A 26,984-nucleotide genomic window follows, 5' to 3' on the forward strand; every position below is an offset into this window, starting at 1 on the left:
ATAATAATAATAATAATAAATGTGCTGTGTGTAAAGCAAGGCTGTGGAGTCGGAGTCTGAGCAATTTTGGGTACCTGGAGTTGGAGTCGATGGTTTCATAAACTGAGGATTCGGGAGTCGGATGATTTTTGCAGGGCTGTGGAGTCGGTACAAACATCTTCCGACTCCTTGGTTTATGAAACCACAACTCCATCTACGACTCCGGGTACCCAAAATGGCTCCGACTCCTCGACCCCGACTCCTTAGTCTAATACTTACCAGGGCTGTTGATTTTGTACAAAAATCATCCGACTCATCCGTTTATGAAACCTCGACTCCGACTCCAGGTGCACAAAATTGCCCCGACTCCGACTCCACAGCCCTGGATTTTTGTACCAAATCCACAACCCTGGTATGTATTAGAGTCTAGGGCTGTGGAGCCAGTTCAAAAATCATCCAACTCCTCAGTTTATGAAACCACCGACTCCGGGTACCCAAAATAGCTCCGACTCCTCAACTACGACTCCTTAGTCTAATAATTAGACTAAGGAGTCGTAGTTGAGGAGTCAGAGCTATTTTGGGTACCCGGAGTCGGTGGTTTCATAAACTGAGGAGTTGGTTAATTTTTGAACTGACTCCACAGCCCTGGACTGTACAGGGAATAGACCCTCTCTGATCAGATCCAGATTGGGAAGGGATTGATCATTTATTGAGGGGAAACTGATGTGTGTATGTGTACCTTAAATCTGGGCTTTTTAGGTTTGATTTCCAAACACTTACCTCTTAAAAATACACCTGAACTAAAGGGGATATGGAGGCTGACATTCATTTCCTTTAAAACAATGCAGATTTCCTGGCTGACCTGTTGATCCTTTGGTTAATATTTTTATCCTTATGCCTGGTACACACCATGCAATTTTCCATCAGATCAAAGGCTCAAATAAATCATTTCTAACCATCTGATTTCCAATGGATTTTGTATAGAAGTGATCAGAAAACTATTGGAAAATAGATCGGACCTTACTGAAATTATAGATTCGACCATTCGATCTAATGGGAAATTGTATGGTGTGTACCAGGCTGAACAAGCAGGCAGATCAGAGGTTTCTGACTGGATTAGCCGCATGCTTGTTTCAGGTGTGTGATTCAGACACTACTGCAGCCGAAGATATCAGCAGAACAGTCAGGCAACTGGTATTGGTTGAAAGGAATTAAATATGGCAGCCTCCATATCCCTCAGTTCAGGTGTGCTTTTAAGTGGACCTGTCTAAATCCCCCTAATCTGTGACTAATCACCACTGTAATTTGATCTCTTCAGCTGTGTCTGCTCAGGAATCTCCTGTGCCACAGCAGGGTTGCTAATTTGTAAACACAGGATGTTAACCCTAGTGTCTGCTTCTATGAAAGCAGGAAGTAGACACTACATATTGATTGCAGGATTTGTATCATTATGTTGTTGCTTATCTTTTAGAGCAGAGAGGAAGGACGTTCTAAGTTCAGGTTCGCTTTTAAACTGCCTCTTCTCTTTACAAGAGCAGTAAGGACTCCGGAATAGAACTGATATTTCAGTTTTGATTTTGCCAGGAGACTTATTGTTTGTGGTGAAACCACACCGTGTGGAAATATTGTAGCTATGTTAACAAACCACATTAATCACTAGAAGGGAACTGATGGGAGGAAACTGGCATTCAGACCAATCAAGACAAACAAACGACTGCCAGGAGTAAAAGGAATACAACGATGGTGCACAGAAGCATATCAGTGACACTGCATTTCTTTTCATTGTTGCAAAGTTCAGGCAGTATTGTACATTTATAATAAAAGAAGCTCAACAGTGTTGGACTTCAGGTATAGAACCAGCCCCTCTGCAGAGCGTCAATGTCAAAGCCAGATACGGCTGTTAATGTTTCAAGTGCCTTAGGCTGAAGCATGTCACCACTGAAGAGTCGGGAGTGGTGTCGCCTAGTAGCAGCAGCAGCAATCTTCCACCTGTCAAGATGCATTAACACATGTATGTTACACAGATAATGATTAACAGCACACACCCTAACAACTATACAACTACTCCTCATTTCATAATCCACACAGCAAAAAAACAATGGAAAATAACCATATGGTGAAGGAAAACAAATATTTAGGCCTAGGACCCATTTGCAGTGCAATCAGCACAGTTCTGCAACAGTGGAAACCTGGTGGGAAAGGGGGGCACATTTAGTTCCACTTGCAGCGTTGCAGTGGCGACGCGATGCATGCAGTATTTTGGGAGCGATCACATTCATGACTGCAAAGCCGAATCGCTATTGCTGTGTGATACACATTTGAAAATACGGCACTACTGCGATTCACGAACAACAGGCGCAATTATTTGCAAAATGCCGCCAAACACCACTGCGCCGGGCACATGGGAAGGAGGAAACCAATGTTATATGCAAGAACTTCCACTTATGGCACAGATCATTCAAAATCAAAACCATTTTTTCACTAAAATTACAGATGGCATTCTCTATCCACCAGAGCTAAACAGATCCAAACAGACAATATGCCTTTAAAGCAGGCATGGGAAAAAACTTGGCCCTCCAGCTGTTGAGGAACTACAAGTCCCACAATGCATTGCAGGAGTCTGAGAGCCACAGTCATGACTCATAAAGGCAAATGCATTGTGGGATTTGTAGTTCCTTAACAGCTGGAGGGCCAAGTTTGCCCATGCCTGCTTTAAAGTAACCCTGTAGCGGGTCACAGCCTCTGTACCTGGCATTAAAGGGACACTTAAGCCAAGAATAAAAAAATAGTTTTTACTTGCCTGGGGCTTCTACCAGCCCCCTGCAGCCATCCCGTGCCCTCGCAGTCACTCATGAAGCCTCCGGTCTCCCGCTGCCATCTAGTTTTGTTTTCGCTGAGAGTTAGTCGGCGGGCTTTCTGCGCCTGCCCAGCCCTAACCACACGTATCCTTCTTCATGTTCCCGTCCTCAATAGCATTTTGCACAGGCGCAGAACGCTATTGCGGACGGTAATGTGAAGAAAAATACGCGTGGCCAGGTCTGTCAGCGAAAACGAAACTATCTGGCGGCAAGCGCAGCCGAGTGACTGCGAGGGCACTGGACGGCTGTAGGGGGCTGGTAGAAGCCCAAGCCGAGTAAAACTGATTTTTTATTCCTGGCTTACGTGTCCCTTTAAGGCTGTATAGCAGCTCTGGGTGCTAGCAATTTACTATAGTTGGATCAGACTCGACTACCTTCTCCCTTCCCTGTCCCCGTGTGATTACATCAGTGCTGGAGCTAGGCAATGATGTCACCAGTGGGCTAAGAGCAGTATGGTAAATGAGGAAGTTGGCATGAGTCGCGCTTCCACACCAGGAAGTCTAACCAAACGTTCCAACCTCAGAGCATCATTAGTGAGTACGGCCAGTGCTGCTGAGACAGTACAGCTGTAGACTGGATTCCAGATTAAATTTGAAGTAGTGCAATACACCACGTCTCAAAAAAATAAATAAATAAATAAAAAAAGATAAAAAAATAAACTGTAATCACCACAAGGTAATCGTAGTAGGTATTCTAAGCTATCTGCTATCCGGCAGTGTTTAGGACCGGGCCCACTAGAGCAGAGGTCCCCAACCGCCGGTCCGCGGCCCACTGCTAGTTCCCCGCGCCCCCCCCCCCCCCCCCCCCCCCCCCGCTGTTATTACCTTAGCCAGGGGCCGCTTCCTTATATTCTCCTCTCCTGCGTGTGTAACTGATTCCCAGCAGCGTGTCTCCCGGCTGCTGTATGTGAGGAGGCAGGAAGCAGGAGAGCGGTTCCCATAGTAACGGCGAGCCACATCGCCGCTACAGGGAGCCGCTGCCCTCACAGACAGCAGCCGGAAGACACGCTGCTGGGAATCAGTTACACACGCAGGAGAGGAGAATATAAGGAAGTGGACGCTGGTTAAGGTAACAACAGTTGCTGCCGCGGGGACTTGCACTACCTACCCATACTGGGGCGCTATACTGGGGCACTATACTAGCTATACTGGGCACTATACTAGCTATAGTGGGGCACTACCTACCCATACTGGACACTATACTAGCTATACTGGGGCACTACCTACCCATACTGGGCACTATACTAGCTATACTGGGCACTATACTAGCTATACTGGGTTAACTACACTAGCCATACCGGGGCAACTAAACTCCCTATACTGGGGCAACTATGCTAGCTATGCCGCCACACCCCAGCCCCCCCATAATGCGCACAACACTGTCCATTAGGACATGCAACCCCCATCCCCCCAGACAAAAACTTGGTCAGAAAGTGGTCCCTGGCCCGGAAAATGTTGGGGACCCCTGCACTAGAGCACTTTCCGCAACACTTTCTGTGTTCTTTGAATGACAGGCATTAGCAAAACAGCTTTGCTAATGAAAACCTACACTGGTCATTTCACAGGAGCAATTGTAATTTTCCGAAATCACAATCGCAGAGCTTGCAGCATTTTCGCAGTGATATCACACAGGAAATGCAGGGACCAAAAAAAAAAAAAAAAAAAAGGAAGAGTAAACATTTAAATTCATTCCCTGAAAGCACTGGTTGTTTAGTGCAAAATCGCTATCAAAAATATTGTGGTTTTTATGGGGATTTTTGATCTCTAGGAAATAGCAGCCATTACAGCTTTCTTCCCAGTTATATTAGAACATCGCTGGCTTGCTGCAAAGTTTGCCCATTTTATCTACTGTAGTGCAGAACATCTTAAAAAATAAATAAACAGAGCAGTGCTGAGCAACGGCAAGAGCCAAGCAGATGCATGGGATCATCTGACAGGCAGTGAATTCACCATCATAAACTTCCCATGTGAAAACCGCCTAAATCATGCTACACCCTTTTGAATTATTATTGGCCAATCGCTGACCAATTCTGCTACTTTCACATAGTATGAGGGTCAACAGATGTTAAATACTGAGAAGATTGTGTAGATCAGGCTTTCTCAACCATGGTTCCTCCCTGGAACCCCAGGGTTCCTTCAGGACTCTGCAGGGGTTCCTTGGCATTTTACCCCATGGTGGGGGAAGTATAATAGAGCACACTATAATAGGTGGTACTGTAACAAGAAGCACTAAATTGGGGGGGGGGGGGGGTCAGGACACAGTATGAGTGGCAGTGTAATAGGAGATAGTGAAATTAGCAGCCTAACCCATTTAAAGACCATGCCTCCTCAAAAATAAATGTAGGGGTTCCTCGAGACCAAAAAAAACTTTTTGCAGGGGTTCCTTGAGATCCAAAAGTTATTTACAGGGTTCCTCCAAGGTAAAAAGGTTGAGAAAGGCTGGTGTAGATGGATAAACTCTCATGGGGGTGGCAAGATTGGTCAGTGATTGGCCAATCATAATTGGAATTACGGTATGTATCAGGCTTAAAGGGATACTGTAGGGGGTTGGGAGAAAATGAGTTGAAGTTACCCGGGGCTTCTAATGGTCCCCCACAGACATCCTGTGCCCGTGTAGCCACTCACTGATGCTCCGGCCCCGCCTCTGGTTCACTTCTAGAATTTCAGACTTTAAAGTCTGAAAACCACTGCGCCTGCGTTGCCGTGTTCTCGCTTCCCCTGATGTCACCAGGAGCGCACGGCGCAGACACAGACCATACTGGGCCTGCGCAGTACACTCCTGGTGACATCAGCGGGAGCGAGGACACGGCAACGCAGGCACAGTGGTTTTCAGACTTTAAAGTCTGAAATTCCAGAAGTTAACCCGGAGGCGGGGCCAGAGCATCGGTGAGTGGCTGCGCGGTCTTAGGATGTCTGTGGGGGACCATTAGAAGCCCCAGGTAACTTCAACTCATTTTCCCCCGACCCCCCTACAGTATCCCTTTAAGAAAAGGGCCAGGTGCCTATAAGCAGAGAGAAGGCCACATACATACACACACATTAATGAATGAATGAACGAGCGCACACATATACACATACAGCAGGAGGTGGTTAGAATGACAGGACAGTCCTACGCTAGTAAGCAGAATGCCCGTTTTGTTTTTACTTACATTAGCGGGGCTTTAATAATATTTGCCTACAGTAGTGTATAATTCTGAGAGATAAATACCAATAAACTTCTGCTGTTATAAAGTAAAAGATATCACCAGGACAACTAAATAAGGGAAGGCTATCCTTTGTCAGGAGTCAGCATATGTAAGAAAGCATAGACCGCGAGTATATTCTGACGCCAAAAAAAACAAAAACTGGTCTACCATATTTATTTTTTTAATCAACAGCGCAAAGTCACAGCTTTTATCATTACCTTCCACAGATCTGGCATTAGCCAATAAAGAAGCTTCTGCCTAAAGCTGAGCACAAACGTACGATAACGATCGTTCGAAAACGAACGATAACGACAATCGGACCAATAATCATGTGTTCCAAATTTTCCAACGATCGTTTTTTTGGACGATAACTGACCGTTATTCATTCGACCGATCCAACCCAGCGGATTTTTTCAAAAGTTCAATCGTTGCAGTATGTACAAAGATCGTCCGATAAGGATTATCTGTGGAGTAGTATGCATGTTCTTATTGCCTGTCATAACGTCACTTCGGTTTGCGCACGCATTTCTTTATCGTTCGTCGTTCAGTACTTTATACTTATATCGTTCACGTGTGTACACAATCGTTCATTACGAATAATCTTTTCGGTCTAATTTGAATATCGTGTAAACGTCATGAATCGTTTGTAACGAACGATCTTTATCGGACGTGTATACGAACCTTTAGACTAATGGTGTGTACACACTTGAAAGATAAATGAAAGATATCAGACCAATTTTACCACCTTCCATGTAGTATGAGAGCCATACTCTACACAGTCTATTCTATGGAGCTAAACTCCCCATCAGGTAAACATCTTTGCAAGATGCTGCACACAAAGATGCTGTGCACATTCAACAGATCAGTATCTGCAAAAGATCTGTTCCTGCAAAAGATCCATCCTTGCAAAATGCATTCATAGTCTATGATATCTGCAGATCCTCATACACACATTCATCTGCAGATCAGAACCACCAGGATGGATTTTCAGATCTACAGATGATTGTCAGATATGCAGATAAAGTCTGTTAAATAACAATATTTATATAGCGCTTTTCTCCCTGGGGACTCAAAGCACTGTGACCTTGCATTATGCAGTCTCAAAGGCTAGGGAAAAGAGGTGAGTTTTTAGCCTTTTTTTTTAAAGCTGTCCAGAGAAGGAGCCTCTGGTACGGATTGTGGAAGTGAGTTCCATAGAGTAGGGGCTGCATAGGAAAAGGCCCGAGCACCAAATGTTAAGTGTATCCTGGGAATAACCAGCTTCATCTTGTTGGCAGAGCAGAGGGTGCGTGGAGGGGCATATAGGTCCAAGGTGTGTATGAGGATCTGCAGATATCATAGACTATGAATGCATTTTGCAAGGATGGATCTTTTGCAGGAACAGATCTTTTGCAGATACTGATCTTTTGAATGAGTACAGCGTCTTTGTGTGCAGCATCTTGCAAAGATTTTTACCTGATGGGGAGTTCAGCTCCATAGAACAGACTGTGTAGAGTATGGCTCTCATACTACATGGAAGGTGGTAAAATTGGTCTGATATCTTTCATTTATCTTTCAAGTGTGTATGTAGCATAACTCTGCTACTGCGTGCCAGCAAAGGACTGGTTCCTAGAGATTATTCAGATTTTGTATATATATGGCTGAGTAATAAATTGCCAACACGATATTAACAGTGGAGGACTTTCCTTATAATATACGATTGGTTTAGAAAAGATAAAACACAAGCAGATTCCATTTCAGTCAAATCACATACGTGGAAATCTAGCTGAACCAAAACAAAACAGCCCCCTTACATACCAGCACTAGACAAATTCCAGAAGCCAGGGATCCACCAAACACAACATGACTGCTGACAACCATCTAGGAACCAACTGTACTGAGATCAGAAGATACATAAGAGAGCTCCCAGGCTTCATTCACTAACTGGCTCAGGGATCATATAGGAAGGATGAAGTTCAGACATTTAGGCCCGGTGCACACCAAAACACGCTAGCAGATCCACAAAATTCTAGCAGATTTCGAAACGCTTTTTCTTATTTTTCTGTAGCGTTTCACCTAGCGTTTTGCGGTTTTGTGTAGCGGTTTTGGTGTAGTAGATTTCAGATATTGTTACAGTAAAGCTGTTACTGAACAGCTTCTGTAACAAAAACGCCTGCAAAACCGCTCTGAACTGCCGTTTTTCAGAGTGGATTGCGTTTTTCCTATACTTAACATTGAGGCAGAAACGCATCCGCAATCCAAAAAATGCCTCACCCCGGGAGTATGAGTTTCTGATGAGATACAAATCCTTTGAAGTTCAAGTTCATAAAGGATTATGCAAATTCTGCATGCAAATTTATGCAGCTTGAAAACAAAAACCAAACGTATGGTACGTACACACTTGCGACTATGGTCGTTTGAAACAGCAGCTTAACGACCGGTCTGCCGACATTCGGGTAAAGAACGTTACCAAACGATCATTAAGTACAACGATGAACGAACGATATCGGCACGATGAGAAAATCCAACAGGACGGATCGTATTGAGCGGCAATCATTACAAAACTATAGAGTGTACAGTTATCTGCCGAGAACGATCGTTAGAAGGGCCAATGCGCCTGCGTTGGATTCTGCCCAGCTTCCGTACTTCCTGTGTAGCGTGACCCGTAAAGATTGTTACATTACAAATTTCAAAAAAACTTTGTTTTCAAGTTAACTATCATATTTTTATCTATTGTAACTCCATTTTAGTGGAGTTTTTTTTAATTTTATATAAATATGTACGCAACATTTCCCTCTGATCGTTCTTTTCTGCGAGAACGATCGTCAAAATGTGTATGATGATCGCTGCATCCCATCGTTGCATTCCAATGTTCTTCGTCTGGTAACTATCGTTCCTTGCAAACGATCGTTATCGCAAGTGTGTACGTAGCATAAGGTGGAATTTGATTGGTCCATTTTAACGCTGCATAAATTTGCATGGAAAATTTGCATTATCGTGCACCAACTCAGAATAATTAGCATCTCATTGACCTTCCCTAGTAATGGTCGGCAAATAATTTAGTCCCCTTTTACACTTACTGCCGCAAGTCGCGTCACGCCCCCCCCAATAGGCATAACACACTGACTGTGGTGCAACGAAAGTGTTTCGGGAACTGCAAAAGTAGCCCACAAGCTGCAATGCAACCAGTGCACCAGGAAGTTGCATGTTAATTTTTACTTCTCTTCTGCTATAGCCACGGTGTGACTTTTTGACATGGATGTCACACCACAACAGTGTAAAAGGACCCTTATAGGAAAATTGAAGCGAGAGGGATATGGAGGCTGCCATATTTACTTCCTTTTAAACAATATCAGTTGCCTGGTTGCCCTGCTGAGAATCCATCTCAAATACTCTAAAGGTAGCCACAATTTCTAGAAAAAAAAAATCGTTCAAGCAATCAGAAATTCTGATCAGAAGAAAAAATAGTTTACTACCCCATCAATGAACCAATCTTTGCTTCCCATCTATCACAATCAACAAGAAAATCCAAATTTTGGTTTGACGTAAATCCAATCAGACCATTTTTATAATCATTCGTAATAAATTTTGCCTATCAACGGAGATTATTTACAACCAATCCGAACAGAATTTCTGATCGCTCAAACAATTTTTCGCTAGAAATTGGATCGTTAGTGGCCACCTTAAGCCACAGATCCACAAGCACGCAGATCAGGTGCCCTGATTGAATGAATGGATTAGCCACATGCTTCTTTCAGGTGCAATGTTTAAAAGGAAATAAATATGGCAGCCTCCATATCCCTCTTACTGAATTCTGCACTGTACTAGAAAATATTTACACTCGAAGCCTGGGCTATTTTTTTCTTTTTTAGCAGAAAATGGCTTCTGAAAGCAAGAAAGAGGCGAAAAAAAAGGGGAATTTCTTATCAGTGAGGGTCACACTGTAGTCACTTCCTGTCTGAGTCAGGACTGAGTCAGCCACTTGCATACCTGATATTTAACTCTTTCAGGCAGAGAAAGAAAAAAAGGAACACAGCATAGTTATTTGTGTGCTTGGCACTGTACATACACATGTCTATCTCATCATGTCACATGTCAGCTCAGGTATCCTTTAAGCCTGTGTTCTTGTAGGAGACTCTTTTCATTTCCTGTTGCCTGATGGTAAATGGGGAATGATCTGCAAAGGCAATACAGGAAGCAATAAAAACACCTTTTCAGTAGTACAGGGAAGAAGCTTTAACTGAAGTTTTTATTGCTGCCAGTGGTTACCATGGAAAATAGTTCACTCACTTCCTATATTTGGATGGCTGGTCCAGGATTCAGAAAGTGAGGAAGTAACTATTCTACCAAAATCAAGAAAAAAAAATAACTTTAAATATCTTACAGTGGCTAAAAAAGGTAGATGCAGTCTACACCTGTCTTGATCGAGTACAAACTTACGGGTGACACTACAGGAAATGAGGCTTTAGGTCCCTCTTACACTTGGGGTGGTATCTGGTGGTAAGTAGCGATAGCCCTATGAGGCTATCACATTGAACGTAGTAGGGCGGGTCCTGGCGCAGTGACGCACTGCATGCCGTGCATTGTCAGCCAACTTGCTCAGTAACCCCAGTAGTGAAGCATTCTTTCAATGGAAAGTATGCCTCACTGATTATTTTTTGTCACACCATGGCAATAACACAAGGTGCTACTTTTTGGCTCCAGAGAAATCCACTCCTTCACAGATCACACTAAGGGCTTGATTCACAAAAGAGTGCTAACTGTTAGCACGGCCATTTTCGCGCTAAACGATAACGTTTTCGCGAATTTTCACACAAAAACGATATCGATTTCGCGGTAAAATTCGCGTTTGCGCGCAAAAACGTTATAGTTTCGCGCGAAAATTCGCGATCTCGCGCAATGCGAAAATTCGCGCGAAAACGGCCGTGCTAACAGTTAGCACTCTTTTGTGAATCAAGCCCTAAGTGTAAAATCAGCATAAGACTGAGGCAGGTATCGCACTCAATTGTTTGGCTTTTTTTCCTGCCACAACGCACTGCGCACTGTCCCAGTCTGAAAGTAGCCTAAGGACTAGTCTCTGTTCAAAGTCTTGACCTAATTGCAGTGAAGAGATTTGTGGCTTGAGCAGCTCAGGCACAGTTCAGGTACAGCTCAGGCACAGACGCCTACCAATATATATGAACAGAAGAATAGGCCAACTTTCCATTACAAAGAAGTGAAAGACTGACATCAAATTACAGGAAGAGTTTGGTTAAAAGATGGGGCAATCAGTTATTACATTAACAATTAAATTCTGCTTTTGTGTAAAGAAATTGTTAGAAACATAGTTATCTTTTCATCTCAATTTACATCAACTGACTGAAGAAGAAATTGCCATTTTTGCCAGAAAGGGATTTGTATCACAGTCTGTCCTCAGCTTCCCCATCTTCCTTCAGGCGATGTTCACAGTAGGACGCTACGTAGTAAAGTTGTAATGTTGCATTGCAACACATAAAAAAGGGGTAATGCAGATTAACGCTGTGTTACCGTTGCATACAGTAGGTACATAAAAGCATACAAGCAATGCTTTCTTGTACCTGGTAGCGTACACACACACACACTTTTTTTCTTCAGGCTGATCGGTCCCTCGCCATCTTCCTAGGCTACCTGGATCCCCCGCTAGACAGCCAGGTAATTCCAACAGTTGGTGGGGAAAGGAGAAGTGTGCATGCATGCTCGCCCACACGCCCCACAGGACCCTTCTGGCCACAGAATTGCGATGCCGAACTGCACCACTAGTGTCTGAATCACACATGCAGCTAAATCAGACTTGGGTTAGAGGACCTGATCTGTCTGCTTGTTTAGGGTTTATAGCTAAAAGTATTAAGGCCGGTTCACACTTGTACAGGAACTGTATCCATGTTGTACGTTTGACGGAGGACAAAAATGGAGCCACGGATCCAAATGTTAAAAAGAGCGGCCATCTTCAATCTGGTCAAAAAACGGTCAGTGGGATCCGTGCATGAAAACTGAATGGAGAGTCCGGACTTTGCACTTTTTCCCGGAGCCCGGATCCCCACAGAGGCAATGAAATGCAACACAAAAACGGATCTCCCTTTACACACAGAACTTAGCACACAAAACGGCCAACTGCCTGCTCCTCCCCTCAACATCATCTTTGCGGACCTCTTATCCAATAGAAACACACAGGAAGGAAGGGCACGTTTCTGACATGTTTAAACAGACTGGAAACGTATGCTGCAAAAGCACAACATTTTGAAAAGCCTCAGAGGCAGAGGATCAGCATGACAGACAGAGAATGTGCAATGTTTCAAAGTAAATATTCCTCTCACCTCAAGTGTAAATGCAAAAATACTGGTGCCATTTACAAAGATGCAAATTAACCCTCTGCTGGTGCCACATGACAACAGTTTACCAGTACAGTTGAGCCTACACTCTGCAGCTAAAACTAGTTGCCACAAATTAGGGGTTGTCCTGTTATGCCCTACCTAAAATCAAAGCCAGTTTTTAACGAGTGCGAGTCTGCCACTGTCACATTTCTCTGCCAGGTCCCACGGCATCAACCAATCAGGGCCTGGAAAGAGAAGTGAACACACTGCATTGACCAGATTTCAACCTTACATAAATAGGCCAAAGTCTATGCTTGCAAAGCACTGCTATGTGGAGCTAAGTGTGAAGCACCAATCAACAAACACTTTATATAAAGACCACTAAAAAGGTCGTTACACACACACACACACACACAGTTGCCTGACGAGATTGGAACTCAATCCCTCGGGCGACAATCTGGGGCTGAGTGCAGTACGGACACATTGCTAGTCTACAGGGTAGCAACACATTCTGTTGCTATCAAGGGGGTTGGGTTGAGGGATGGCAGCAAGACACGCAGTGGAGTGACTTTGAATGAAAGTGGTAAGAAGGATGGTAATGTGTTCCGCCGATATGATTCGGCACTCCAGAAGAGTTAGATCGGGGGCCACCAAGCACTTGTTAGATTCTGAGCTCACAGTTCCGACCAACTGCTTGGGCTGAGAACCCTCTAATGTGTGTAGGGCTTGAGTTTCTTAAATGGCATAATGATTTATTTTTGTGCAAACATGTGAAACCAGTTAGTGTACAAAGTACCGTATGTAACTTTTAATAAGGAATGTCTTGAAGTAGCACGTGCTTTTCCAGTAACTAACGAGATACCCCTACCATCTCTCACGCCACATTCATGAGAACTGAAAAAGCATTGTACTCTGAGGGATGTGGACATTTTACCAGCTTCAAAACTTCCATTCATTTTACTGAGATGCTTCAATCAGATCTTGGAACTGAAGCGGCCTGATTAGTGTACACCAGTATTTCACAGATGTCCTTTCACGGGTGAGGAAGCTGGATTTATATACTGCTCAAATATACATATTTCATTCGCAATGACAGTAGCCAGAATGGGCTATATGTGGCCTGGCCTTGAGGCCAAGCCACACACTGCGTGGTTCAAATAAAAGTGCAACAACATGGAGCACAGGTGAGGGCCCAGTTTCTACTTAATTTTCCCCTTTTTTCTGTCCACACTCTTTCAGGCTGGGTTTACACAGGATTGGATGAACTGATCCATTTTCCATTTAAACGGTTTGTTATAATGGCATCAGATTTTAATCCTTTTTTCTTTCCCATTTCATTATCACATTGCCATCCACTCTACACCTGTTGCCATCACGTTCAATCGCTTGGGTTCTATGCACGGAAGAAAAAACTCTAGTTTACATATGCAAGAGCACCATCTAAAGAGTCAGTCTCCCATTGGTTTGAAAAAGACCAATGGTAATCCTCCCTCAGCACCAGGGAGGATTTACATAGGTCCACCACTCAGTAAACCAGTGAGAAGCCTCCTCAGGGAGGGAGGATTCCCATTGGTCTATTGCAAACCAGTTGTAGCCTGATGCTTCTGATGGGGCTCTTGGATCTGTACACTGGCCCTTCTTCAATGCTGTAGACCGAGGGGCAGTGGCAGCAGCAATGGAGGACTCAAATGTGACAGCGGAGTAAAAACATGTGAAACTTATGCGGTAACCAGCCTAAACAGAACGAACACGTTTTCATAGGTTACCATTTATTCAGTTGTCCCATAAAAAAAAAGGAAAAAAAAAGTGCAGGCCCTATCCTTGCGTTCCGCTCGTTGGAACAGGCCAAAGGACTCGATACAAATCCCAGGGCTGTGGAGTTGGAGTTGAGGAGTTGGGGCAGTTTTGGAGTACCTGGAATCTAAGTCATACAAAAATGCACCGACTCCTAATACATTTAAACTTTAAGAGAAAATATTATGATAACATTTTCTATTTCTCAGATAATATTCATCATAAATAACTTGCACATACAGCATTGACAGTGCTTAGTCCACAAAAATGAAAACACTGGTAATAAACCAATAAATATTTTTATTTTTTTTTTAAAAGTTGCCGGTACTTGTGCTGCTGCAATAAAGCAGTCACCATATTTTTAAAATCAGATACACATATGTAACTGACTGTATATCTGATGTGTACAGAGGAATCATATATATAATAAAAACTCTGCCGTAAGAATAAAGCCCGATGAGTAGTTGTGGTAGGGATGGTCAATGAGATGGAAATAACTGTGTTGATGCAGATTTATACAAATTTTGTATGCAGCTTTGCAGGAGTTGACTGGCCTGTTTTCAAGCTGCATACCTTTTCTTACAAAACATGCATAATCCTGCATAAGCTCAGAATTATTTGCATCTCAACGACCTTCCCTAATCATTATTGCGACATCCAGCAGAGCTATTTTGCAAACCGAAATTCAAATATCTTAATATGTATTTTTAGTACATTACAAAAAAGTAATTTTTTTATGAGCGGTAATTTCTTTAAACAAGTGCATTTCAGTATCAAACCCAGCCCTCTGGTCCCAGCAAATGTGTCTATATAAATATACAATTTATGACCAATTCTGATATAGTAACCTACTTTTCCTGGTCCCTTTGGTGTTAACTATAAAGGGATTCTACTATAACTACTGTCAACTCCTGTACCAATTCTACATGAATGGGATGGCCGACAGGGCATAGTGTCAGCTTCTAGGCCAGGAGCTTTTTGTTCCAAAAGCAGATACCACCTTCATATAGTTTTAAAATCCTTAGGCTTTGTCAGTGATTAAAACAGGGCTGTGGAGTCAGAGTCGGAGTCGTGGAGTCGGGCAATTTTGGGTGCCTGGAGTCAGAGTCGGGAAAAAATGCACCGACTTAGACTCCTAATGAATTTGTAACTAATTAAAATAGAAAATATGATAAAATGTTCTATTTCTCAGATAATAGTCATTAAAAATAATGTATATATACGGTATATATACAGTGATAGTTGTGCTTAGTCCACAAAAATGAAATAAACCAATCAAAATTAGTTACTTGTGCTGCTTCAATAAAGCAGTCCCCGTATTTTTAAGGTCAGATATACATATCTGATTGTGACTGTATATATGATGTGTACACAGGAATCTCTTATATATACTAAATAACATCTATGCTGTAAGAATAAAGCCTGATGTGTAGCTGTGTCACTAATAGAGATGGTCAATGAGATGGAAATAATTCTGCACTGATGCTGATTTATGCAAATGTATGCACTCCCTTTGCTGATGAAATCAAATAATTTGATATGTTGTTAAAATTTGGTTTGGGGACTACAAATTAAAGGGTACCTGAGACGGATGAAAAGTAAAGTTTTATACATACCTGGGGCTTCCTCCAGCCCCCTTCAGGCCAATCAGTCCCTTGCTGTCCTCCTCCACCACCTGGATCTTCTGCTATGAGTCCTGGTAATTCAGCCAGTCAGCGCTGTCCGGCTGCATGCCGCTCCCACAGCCAGGAACATTCTGCACCTGCGCAATAGTGCTGCACAGGTGTAGTATGCTCCTGGCGGCGGAGTGTGTGTATGCGCACTACGCCCGACTGGCTCAAGTACCTGGACTCATAGCAGAAGATCCAGGTGGTGGAGGAGGACAACGAGGGACTGATTATCCTGAAGGCGGCTGGAGGAAGCCCCAGCTATGTATAAAACTTTAATTTCATCTGTCTCAGGTTTACTTTGTTACACAGTAGTACTATACTCTACATATGCACTCCTCACAGAGCTGCAGGGAATCCACTGAGAATGCTGTGCACATTGAACAGAGAGGTGTTGTCTGTCACCCATAAACCTGGTTCAGATTGTGCATGAAGAATGTGTAATAGAGGAAGAATCTCCTCATTCCCCTGCAGAGTACCTGCACATCATTCTTACATGTACCCACACTTACATTGCCTAAGGCCTGATGGATGTTCTTTGTTCCGGTTTGTACCTTTTACAAGTACTCTTATCAAGGACTAGTTTTAGTCTAAAGGGAATAAATATAGTAGTCTACATATCCTTCTCACTTCAGTTGACTTGTAAAATTCCTAAGCGTTGGCAGTTAAGAGACGAATTTCATGTTACATACTTTTAATCAACAAAATTGTAATATGCAAATTAGAGGAGTCGGAGTCGAGGAGTCGGAGTAATCCTAAACTGAGGAGTCGGAGTCGGTGGATTTTTGGACCGACTCCACAGCCCTGGATTAAAAGCATGCAACATAAAAGGCATTTCATCAACAAGATTGTTAAATGTAAATTAGAGGAGACAGAGGCATCATAAACAGAAGGTATTTGCAATTCAGGTTGGAGTGAGCATATGAGGTCTCCCACAACGCATCACTGCTGAATATGCAATTTGTCCCTTTGTTGTCCCTAAAAGCAAAGACACACCTCCAGATCTGCTGGAATGCAATTATGAGTCGGCTTGTTAATTGAGCAGCAAGAGGGCTTTTTGGTCCTTTTTGGCCCCTTACACACTCCTAAAGGTGCGTACACACATGCGTCTATAGTCGTTTGAAACGATCGTTCCCCGATCCTTTCAAACGACGATCGTTTGAAAAAAAGCAGCCAACGACCATGAAGTCTAAGGACGGACAAGCTAGATCGTTCAAAACGAATGATCTAGCTTGGCGGATTTTTCCCAACGACGATCATTTGCAAAAGTAGTACATTGTTGGAAACGATCGTTCGTACTAGGCTTGACATGCGTATTTCACTATTTCTCCATGGAACTTTTCATTTTTATGCGCAGGCGCAATAGTTACTTTTTACTTTTACGTGATGTAACGTTCGTTCTAACGATCTGATTGTTACACACCTTTTAAAACTAACTTTACTTAGGTCGTTCTTTCATCAATTAAAAGTTTGTTCGTCGTTGACAATGAACGATCGTTGTCGCATGTGTGTACGTAGCTTAAGTTCTGGTTCACCATGAGTTTGCTGGGCAATCTGTACTCTGAGTGTTTCAAGTCCTACAACATAGAGTCACATGAATCCATGTCATGCACTGATGAGGACCAACCAGTCTGAAACAGTCTGTATGCATGCTGGATTATTGTGGCTCTGTACAATTTACAGGCTGACACATCACTGCATTACAGCGGTTCTAGAGGTGTGTTTTGGCTTTCAGGGACAACAAAGGGACGCTTTGCATATTCCGCAGTGATGCATTGTGGGAGACCTCGTATGCTCACTCCAACCTGAATAATTGCAAATTCCTTCCGTTTTAAGAAGGCAGATTTCTGTTTTGCATAGCGGTTTAGTAAGTAACCGCTTACACTAGAAGTTCTAGTTCACCATGAGCATGCACAACAATCTGTACTCTGATTTTTTTATACCGACTCCACAGCCTTGACGGATCCTATTGAATAGGACTCATTCAGATCCGTTCTGTCCTGATAAGCTTTTTCCACTTGTACCGCAGTGAACAGAGTGGGAGCTTTATGTGTGTAGTGTGGGGACTTAGGAAATCAGTGGATCAGGGAGGGTCCTACATTCTTACCCACACTGTAGCACTCCCTAGCAGCCACCATGGTAATGGTGTTGTGTTGATGCTGAGAGGTGCAGGGAGACCTCATTATATTTACCTGCTACAGAGCTCTTCTCCTGTTAGCATTGTCCTGTGGCCGGTGTACTTCTCTCCCTGTGACCACTTCTTACTAACTGCAATCCTGGGTTTGACAAGACAGTAGCCTCCAAAGCAAGAGATTGAGTAGGATTGAAGGAGAGAAGAAGCAAGCGCAATGCAGATTGAAGGAGAGCTATATAAAAAAGGTAAACATGACTTTAGGTGAGTTTCATACTAGGACGTTGCACATCCTGTAAAAACAGGATCGCAATGGAGGGGAAAGTCGCATTGTGCGTAATGGCGCACACAGCACATGAAAAGTATACTTCACTGTAGCATGCACAATGTCAGATACCGGACAGAACACAATTTGTTATTCTGACAGATTTCACGACACCACACTGTAAATGCCCCAATGTATGTGAATGCTCCATTACAACAAAATCTCATTTGTAAAGTAGCCTTAAGGTGGCCATACACTTATAGATCTGCAGCAGATTCGACCACCAGATACATTTCTGTCAGATGCCTGTCAAGTCTAATCTGACAGGAATCTGATATGTGCCACACACTAGGAACAGATTTCCAATAGATTTCAGAATTAAATCTACTGGAAATCTATTGAAATCGATCTAAATGCATGATTGCACCATTCAGTGGCGTAGCTATGGAGCTCGGGACCCCGGTGCGAGTTTTACATTGGGCCCCTGCCCCCCCCCCAAGCACTCTATACGTAACACTTGATACATTGCAAAAATACCTGCCAAGGTCATCTACAGTATTAGAGGTGCAAGAAGGGGATGGGGAACAGTGTGTTAACGATTACTACCATTCAAAGCATCTATAGAAGTGATTATTACTACCATAGGACCAATAAACAGCTTATACTTTGGTTTAGAAAGGGCCCCATGGGGCCCCTCTGGCCCAAGGGCCCCGATGCGGTCGCTACCCCTGCAACCCCTATTGCTACGCCCCTAGCACCATTAGATCCAATGCAACTCTATGGGCCATCGATCTGCTGCCAGCAGCAGATCGACCTAGATTTTCCATCCTGTCAGATCAAATTGATCACAAATTGATCGAATGGGGAATTTGATAGAATCTATTTCTGATCGATCGATTCTATAGAATCAATCGTTCGATGGCTCAAGTCGACCAGTGTATGGGCCCCTTTTATACCTCCTGCCTGCTCTGTAGCGGAGGAATACTGGGTGGGTGGCCATGTTTAAAGTGGACCTAAACTCAGAACTTCCTCTCTGCTCTAAAAGATAAGCAACAACATGCTAGCCTTTAAAGAAAAACATTTCTTTGTTACAGCAGATACACATCTTGCAATAAATCTACAGTGTATCTACTTCCTGCTTTCATGGAATCAGACATAGGGTTAACATCCAGTGTTTACCAATTAGTTGTTCTGCCATGGCAGCCAGCTCTGACATAGCTGAAATCAATTTACAACTTGTAGTTAGTCACAGATGAGGGGGGGGGGGGGGTTAGAGATGATAAACTAAATACACACAGGGTGCATTTCTCTAGGCTTTCCTTCTGTCCTGTGCAAGAATTCAAGTCCACTATAAACTGGAGTGAGAGTGACATTACAAGGGGGTATATTATAATACCGGGGAGGTAGGGATAAAACTACAAGAATGAGAACATTTTATACTAGGGTGCCACAAGACAGTATGTTGCTAAGAAGCGGAGGAATGGTACTACCAACAAAGACATATAAGCAGGAAAGCGGGATGGAACTATGGTGGACCCCATGATTTGCAGTTATGCTGCTGATGGTGTTTTTCTTACAGTATACTGGATAATACAGAGTTATCCTCCTGAAGGAAATTACATCACTGGCTAAAAGGCCTTGCAAGAGAAGCGCTGGTACTTATTAGAGTACTTGAAAGACTTGCCATCTAACATGTTTCTTGCAGATTCTACAGCTGAACAGCAACCTTACATCCACATCTGCACTTGCTTTATATACTATAGTGGTACTGTATAGGATGGGGCAATAGTCTACTTTAGAAGACCCAGCAGGAAACCTCAGAGAATTCCAATAACCCGATTGGGTGCACAGCACACTCTTGAACTGCTAGGTTTCCAATAAGTTATAGCAAGCTACACCCACTAGTGATTGGAATTCCGGCTCTTGCATCGGCTCTTCTGGCGTGGCTCCAGGAGGCAGCGCAGCAGGTTTTTTTTTATTTTTTTATATCATGTAGCGAGCCTAGGGCTCGCTACATGATAGGCGCTGTGCAGCGGCATCCCCCCACCCGCTTCGATCGACTCCGGCGATCTTTGATCAGGAAATCCCATTCAAAGAATGGGATTTCCTGGAGGGCTTCCCCCTGATTGGCCAGGCAGCACATGGGGTCTTGGGGGGGCGCAGCGATCGGAATGCACACGCAGCTAGCAGAGTGGTAGCTGCGTGTTGCAAAAAAAAAAAAAAATTATGCAAATCGGCCCAGCAGGGCCTGAGAAATCCTCCTGCGCGGCATAGCCCAAGCTCAGCTTACCGCCAGGAAGGTTAAAGAGCCGGCTCGTATGGCTCTCAAACGGCTCTTCATTTAATATCATTAGATGCCACTCAGAAACGGAAGAAAAGCCCCGCCCCGTCTCCATGACAACTCCAGGCTGCTTCTCTGAGTGGGGCAATCCCTCCTGCTGCTGCTCTGCCCCATACACCCCTACAAGCTACAGGAGGAGGACTACATCTCCTGGCATGCCTCAGTGCCCTTTATTACAGAGCAGAGCTGTGTGGGGTGGCTGAGGCATCGGCTCTACTCAGAGTGTGCATCAGCTCCTCTGATTCGCATCAAAGAATAGTCTCTTAGAGCCGGCTCGTTCGCGAACGACCCGTCACTAACACCCACACTATTAAGCCAATCACAATGCTTTGTGCTGTAAGAGGGTGCTGTGACTGGAGAATCGTTCCCTGTGAGGTTTCGTGCCTAGGATGGCACATTGCCATATAACTTCATATCCTTTATTGAGGGTGAGACTGCTCAATTGCCAATAGAGTGGAGAGGCTCAGTGTTTTTGTATAGCCCCCGCCAATACACCTGTCTACTGTAGGGGACCAAACGGGAATCCCCACCGACAAACGACTGCTTCCATTTGTAGAACATAGGGCACCCAGGAATCAATAAGCATGCCACCAACTGACTAGGTTTAGTAGAGTGGTGCAAACAGAGTCAGCACCTGAAGGAAGGGTTCTGCTGTGCAATTTTAGGAGTTTCCCCTGGGTCCTCTAATTCTTACAAATTAGTGCTCAGGGCTCACGGTTCTAGACTTTTTGCTGCCTGAGGCAAACGTGTGAGGATGAACCCCCCCCCCCCCCCAATTTGGAATGATCTCACAGCACCCAACAATTTACTCTGCTTTAATTTATTTTATATATATTGTATTTATGAAGCGCCAACAAATTACACAGCACTGAATTAATGTTCTCACGACATGCTGCAGCTCAACACAATAGCACGCTGGATGTGAGTCTTGTTCTCTTCCTACTCTGACTGCATGCTGTTAGTGTAAACACAGTACAGAAATGATGCCCCTGCAACCTCTGACGCCTGATGCAAATGTTTCACCTTGCTTCATGAGAGAACCGGCCCTGTTAGGGCTTTCACATCTACCAACGCGTGCAGGAGCAGTTCTCCTGCATGCGTTGAATAGCCTGCGGTGTGTCGTCGGGATGCTGCGGTGCGACGCAATCAGCTGCAGTAGTAATGAATTCACCTGACGGGAAACCGCCGTCTCCCAACGATTAAAAGCTCTCAGATGCGTCAAACCGCAACACATCAAAACGCAGTGTCAGGCGTGAACGCAAAGTATTGACTTTGAGTCAAAAACGCAGGAAATGGGCTCTAGTGTGAAAGAGCCCTCAGACCAAATGTACATTTTGCCACAAGCAAGAAGTGGCTGTTTGTCTATGAGCATTCCTGCAGGGTGCCTTGAATAGACCAGCGATGGGCCCCCCTTTTATATATGTAGACGTGCTTCTGGGTCCAAGCAATGTGATGATGGCATTGCCTGTCATGCTTTTTCCCCCCTCTTTTCTTCTTCACATAAAAGAATTGTCCAGTCTAGATAAGCATCACTTAGAAAGAATGATCACATTATTCTGTAAATGAAAAGTGATGCCCCACTCTAGCCAGCCTGATCTCCCCAGAAGAGCTGCCTGTAGGCAATAATGTAGTTCAAGAGACCACACTAGTGCAATGCTTGCCAGAGATTGCTTATACAAAATACAGAAAACACTAAAAGGGCCACTGATGTGTCCGGGCATTCTGGAATGGGATGCGGATGGCAGGCTGTCCCGTCACTCTCCGCTGCATGTCCCCCAGCCCCGCACTCACTGTGATGGTGACTTCATGCTTCTTCAGGCGGGACTTCAGGCTCTTCATGGCTGCGGCTTGTCCTCTCACGAGCTGTCAGCAGAGTCACAGCAGAGCCCGCATGTCACCGGCCGGACTCTCCTTCGCCCTTTCTTTCCCACTCACTTTCTGTATTTCCCCCACCGGCTGTGCTCCGCTCCTCGTCCTTCCTCCAATCTGGCATCCACAAGGAAGGAGACTGACCGCTTTGCAACCAATAGCCGCCGCGGAAAAGTTTGCGGGCGGAACTTCCTCTGAGAACTTTTTTTCTCCCTGAGATTCGGGACACACCTTTCGGCGGGAGTGTGACGTCACTCAGGTGCTCTAGGCACGAAGTGACGTTGAGACTTGCCTGGCTTATCTCTAGTGTTATTTGTTATATAAACTGTAGGCATGTATGATCCTGGCTTGTCATGCAGGGTTTCACTGGAGCAAGTACATGGTTTATTGTTTTATAGAATCATGAGACGCATAATTTCATTTTCACACGCAATTTTAAATGCTCCATTTGATAGGTAAGTAAAGAAGAGTTCAGTGGATAAGAGATGTTATAAATCGGACTTTTTTTTTATTTCACTCTACAATAAATCTTGTTTTTTTTACTATACAATAAATATGACTTTTTTTACTCTACAATAAATCTGACTTTTTTTACTTTACAATTAATCTTTTTTTTTTTTTTTTTACACTGCAATAACCAGAATGAGGTCTCTAAATGTATTGAGCTAATTAGAGACTTATATGACTGGTTAAAAGAGATAGTGGATGAGCTGTCATAATTCCAGATAGCATGTAAATTAAAAATAAATAAAAACTTGGAAAAGAGGAAATCAAAATCACTGGGAAGAGCATCAGGTCAAAGCGGGAAACAATTTGCAATGTAAGTTGGAGTTGTTACAATTACAATCTCATTCATCATTTCTATAAATTATCTGATAACGTGATTTATTCTCCTCACGGCGCTCAGGTGGGTGCTGCAGTTTTTGTGAATCACTTCAATAAGCGCTTTTTCAAAGCGATTGCGCTTTTTCACTCCCTGATGCAAGTCAGGAAGTTAACTCTGACCCTGAAAAGAATAAATACAATGTATTTATTCTTAAAAACGCAATCGCTGCACAAAGCGATTTTGTGAGCTTTTGCGTTTCTCCTATACCTTCCGTTGAGGCGGAATGGCTTCAAAAATGGTCCACGCACCGCTTTTCTGCCTGCCCAGCGCACGACCCGCGCTGATATGAACATTTTAATAGACATTCATTGCACAGTCGTTTGGCAGGCGATTTTTAAAATCTCCTGCGTGTGAAAAAAGGCCTCCAGTGTGAATGAGCCCTTAAAGTTCTTGTTTAGTCCCCCTGAGGCTGGTTTCCATAGATCACAAATTACCATGAACTTTTAAATTTTAATTCTATGCTAATTTCTAGTGCCCAACAACAATCGATGAGCTTTTTTTTTTTTTTTTTTTTTTTTTTTCCTTTTTTCCTTTTAAAGTAAACCTGAGGTGAAAATAAACTGATGAGATAAAATTGTATCTATCCTATTTTTTTTCTAGAATCCCACAGCTTTATTTTCTTTATAAAAGCTACAAACGTTCATTTAATGTTGTATTGTCTCATATGAGTGATATGGTCAGGCTCAGTGTCCCAGAGCTAAAATATATAAACTATTGACCTTTTGCATCTATTCCCTGTACCGAGAATCTGTTCTCTTTCAGGAAAGAGTTTTATGGCTGTAAATCCTTATCAGTGATAGTTATCATGGGCTGAAATCTATACAAAGTGTCACTAGCCTGTGGGCTAGCAACTTGTCTGTTGCTATGGAGGCGAGCAGAGGGACAACTATTGCGCATGACGGAGCAGTTTCCTCAGGGTAAAGGAGCCGTGAAAACAAAGCGAGGGCTGTTCAGGTGTCGGGGGTCACTACAGATCTGGCATACCAGATCTTTAGACGACAATGGGGGCAGTTGTTCACACACTAGATGCATTCTTGATCCTCATCCGATGCGGTCTTAATTGGCTGCTTCAGCAGAGTTTTATCTAGTTTGTTCACATACCTTTAGAACAGAGGTGCCCACACTTTTCGGCTTGAGAGCTACTTTAAAAAATTATCTAATCAAAATGATCTACCAATGTACAATTTTAGGAGCACACTTGTATATACAGAATGGAAAATGTAGTGCGGTCGGGATCTACCATGAAGTCCTTCATCATCTACCGGTAGATCGCAATCTACCTAATGAGCAACCCTGCTTAGAGTGTATACACACATCCAATTTTCCACTGGCCAATTGTGAGGAAACGCAGAAAAGACACCGTCTCTCGAGGTGAGGCGGCTGTTTCCGCGTCCAGCATGGCGTCACAACGCGGAAAAACCGCCGCATGGGCAGTGCGGCGGAATCCGCATTGGTAACGGCGGAATCCGCATCAGAGGCGGCCCCCGCATTAGATTCATTGCATGACAGTACTGGTGTGGCTGGGACTGATAGTCCACCAAGATTCAGACTTACACGCGCGCGAGCACAGAGGCAGAGTTTAAATAGCAGTTAGAAGGGTGTCGGCTGACCAGCTGGGTCAGCTGACAAATTCCACTGCTCCCATTGGACCAGCAATTAGGGAGGTCCTGGAAAGGTCCTAGAGTATATATACTGCTGGTTGTTCACTTGCTCTTTGTCTAGCGTGCGATCACACATGTGGGAGCACCCAGATCCGTAGTCAGATCCGTAAGTGTGCCGGGACCAGCTGGAGCTGTAATCCTACACTTAGCTAGATTCTGTTGATAGCTAAAGTACTAGTTTGATTGTGATTATCTGTTATGACTTTTGCCTGCCTTGACCATCCTTCTGAACTCTGATCTTGTACCTCGTTATTTCTGATACTCTGTTGCCGAACCCCGGCTCGTTCCTTGACTCTGCTTCTGCCTCCTGATTTTGTACCCCGATATATCTGATACCCCGTTGCTGAACCCTGCCTGTACTTTGACTCCGCCTTTGCCTCCTGATCTTGTACTTTATCTGTCTGTGTGTGTACGACCTGGCTTGTCCGACCTCGAGAACCGACCTTACCGTTAGAGGCGGTTCCTCGCTCTGTTAGCGATCCTCCCTCCTGAGGGTCACTTTCAGATATACCTTCCTACTGTCAGTCTGACTCCTCCCGTCTTGGAGAGCTCAGGTCTGCGGAAGGAATCTGTGCAGTACTCCTTGCTGCATTGAGGCCTTGTCCTCTAAGTGTTACTGTTACACTAAACACTACACTCTACTCAGGTGAACAGAGGTTAGTTTGTATATCGGATTATCGGTGAGACTGCAGATCACTTATAATCTGGTATATATCTGTATTTCCGGTGATACTGCAGATCACCGGTAATCAGATACTCTCTGCACCCACCGATCGTTACAGAACGCCAGACCAAAATACAAAATGGACGCAAACACTGATTGTCTGGGTGTACTTGCCGCTTCGGTGGACAACATCAATCAAGTACTGGGCACTCACATAACTCTTATTGATGCCCTATCAGGGTCTGTAAAAACCCTCCAGACATCAGTGGATCATGTGCGATCCTCTCCTAGCTCTGACATACGTATGCCTGTACCTGAAAGCTTTTCCGGCCACAGATCTGACTTCCGGAATTTTAGGAGTAGGGTGTTGTCCTATTTTGAGTTGAGACCCCAATCTTCGGGTACTGAGACCCAGAGGGTCACGATTATTAAAACTTTGTTGTCCGGCGACTCCCAGTCTTGGGCGTATAGCCTGCTCGCCGGAGACAAAGCTCTTACCTCTGTAGAGGAATTTTTTAAAGCTATGGCAGTAATTTACGACGATCCGGACCTTGCCTCGACTTCTGAGCGGAAGCTCAAGCTTTTGCGTCAAGGCGAAGGTCCGGTCAAAGATTACGCGGCCGAGTTTAGGAGGTGGTCAGTTACGGCCAGGTGGGACACCTATGCCCTATTAGATCATTTCTTGTCAGGGCTGTCCGATGAGGTCTCTGATTTGATGTTAAGCCAGCCCGAGCCCAGAACAGTCGATGAGGCCATCTCAGCGGCCATCCGAATCGACCGCAGGCTGCGCTACCAAAAACAGACCAGGGGTAGTTCCCGTCTTAGAGGGGTATCTTACACCACGGTCCCAGTGACTCCACCTCCTACTATTTCACCTTCTCCCGTCTTGCCTCCTTCCGAGCTGATGCAGATTGCTCGGTCAAAATTAACCCAGGTAGAGCGAAGACGGAGAATGACCGAACAGCTGTGTTTGTACTGCGGTGAAGGGGGGCATATAGTACAGAACTGCCCCAATAAGCCGGGAAAACGCTACCGCTTAGGAGTGGTGGGGGGTAACACCCTGGGCGTCCGACTTTTACCCCTAGAAGAAAAACGATTGCTTCTTCCCTGTACCGTTACGTGGGAAGATAAGACTGAGGTCACGGAAGCCTTTATCGATTCAGGCTCCGCGGCAAATTTTATGGATTTTGAGTTTGCTAAGAGATTGTGTATTCCGCTCACACCAGTACAACCACCCATCCAGGTTACGGCAGTGGATGACTCTCCTCTGCAAGGGAATCACCCACTGTCTCAGACACCAGAGGTGGGGGTCACCATAGGGGTACTGCACTGGGAAAAGTTACAGTTCTTTGTGTTGCATATGACAACCTCCACCAT

General features: G+C 44.2%; 1 protein-coding gene across 1 annotated transcript in view; it reads right to left on the bottom strand.

Moving 5' to 3' along the window:
- The window catches only part of UACA (uveal autoantigen with coiled-coil domains and ankyrin repeats), a 134,729-nt gene extending 112,201 nt beyond the window's left edge, over window positions 1–22,528 (bottom strand). The window contains exon 1 of the mRNA XM_068275071.1: window positions 22,319–22,528. Within this exon, the coding sequence (XP_068131172.1) occupies window positions 22,319–22,366 (48 nt within the window). The 5' untranslated portion in view covers window positions 22,367–22,528. The remainder of the gene's footprint in view (window positions 1–22,318) is intronic.
- Between the last annotated feature and the right edge of the window lie 4,456 nt (window positions 22,529–26,984).

The sequence above is a fragment of the Hyperolius riggenbachi genome, chromosome 3 (assembly GCF_040937935.1).
Source record: "Hyperolius riggenbachi isolate aHypRig1 chromosome 3, aHypRig1.pri, whole genome shotgun sequence".
Classification (NCBI taxonomy): Eukaryota; Metazoa; Chordata; class Amphibia; order Anura; family Hyperoliidae; genus Hyperolius; species Hyperolius riggenbachi.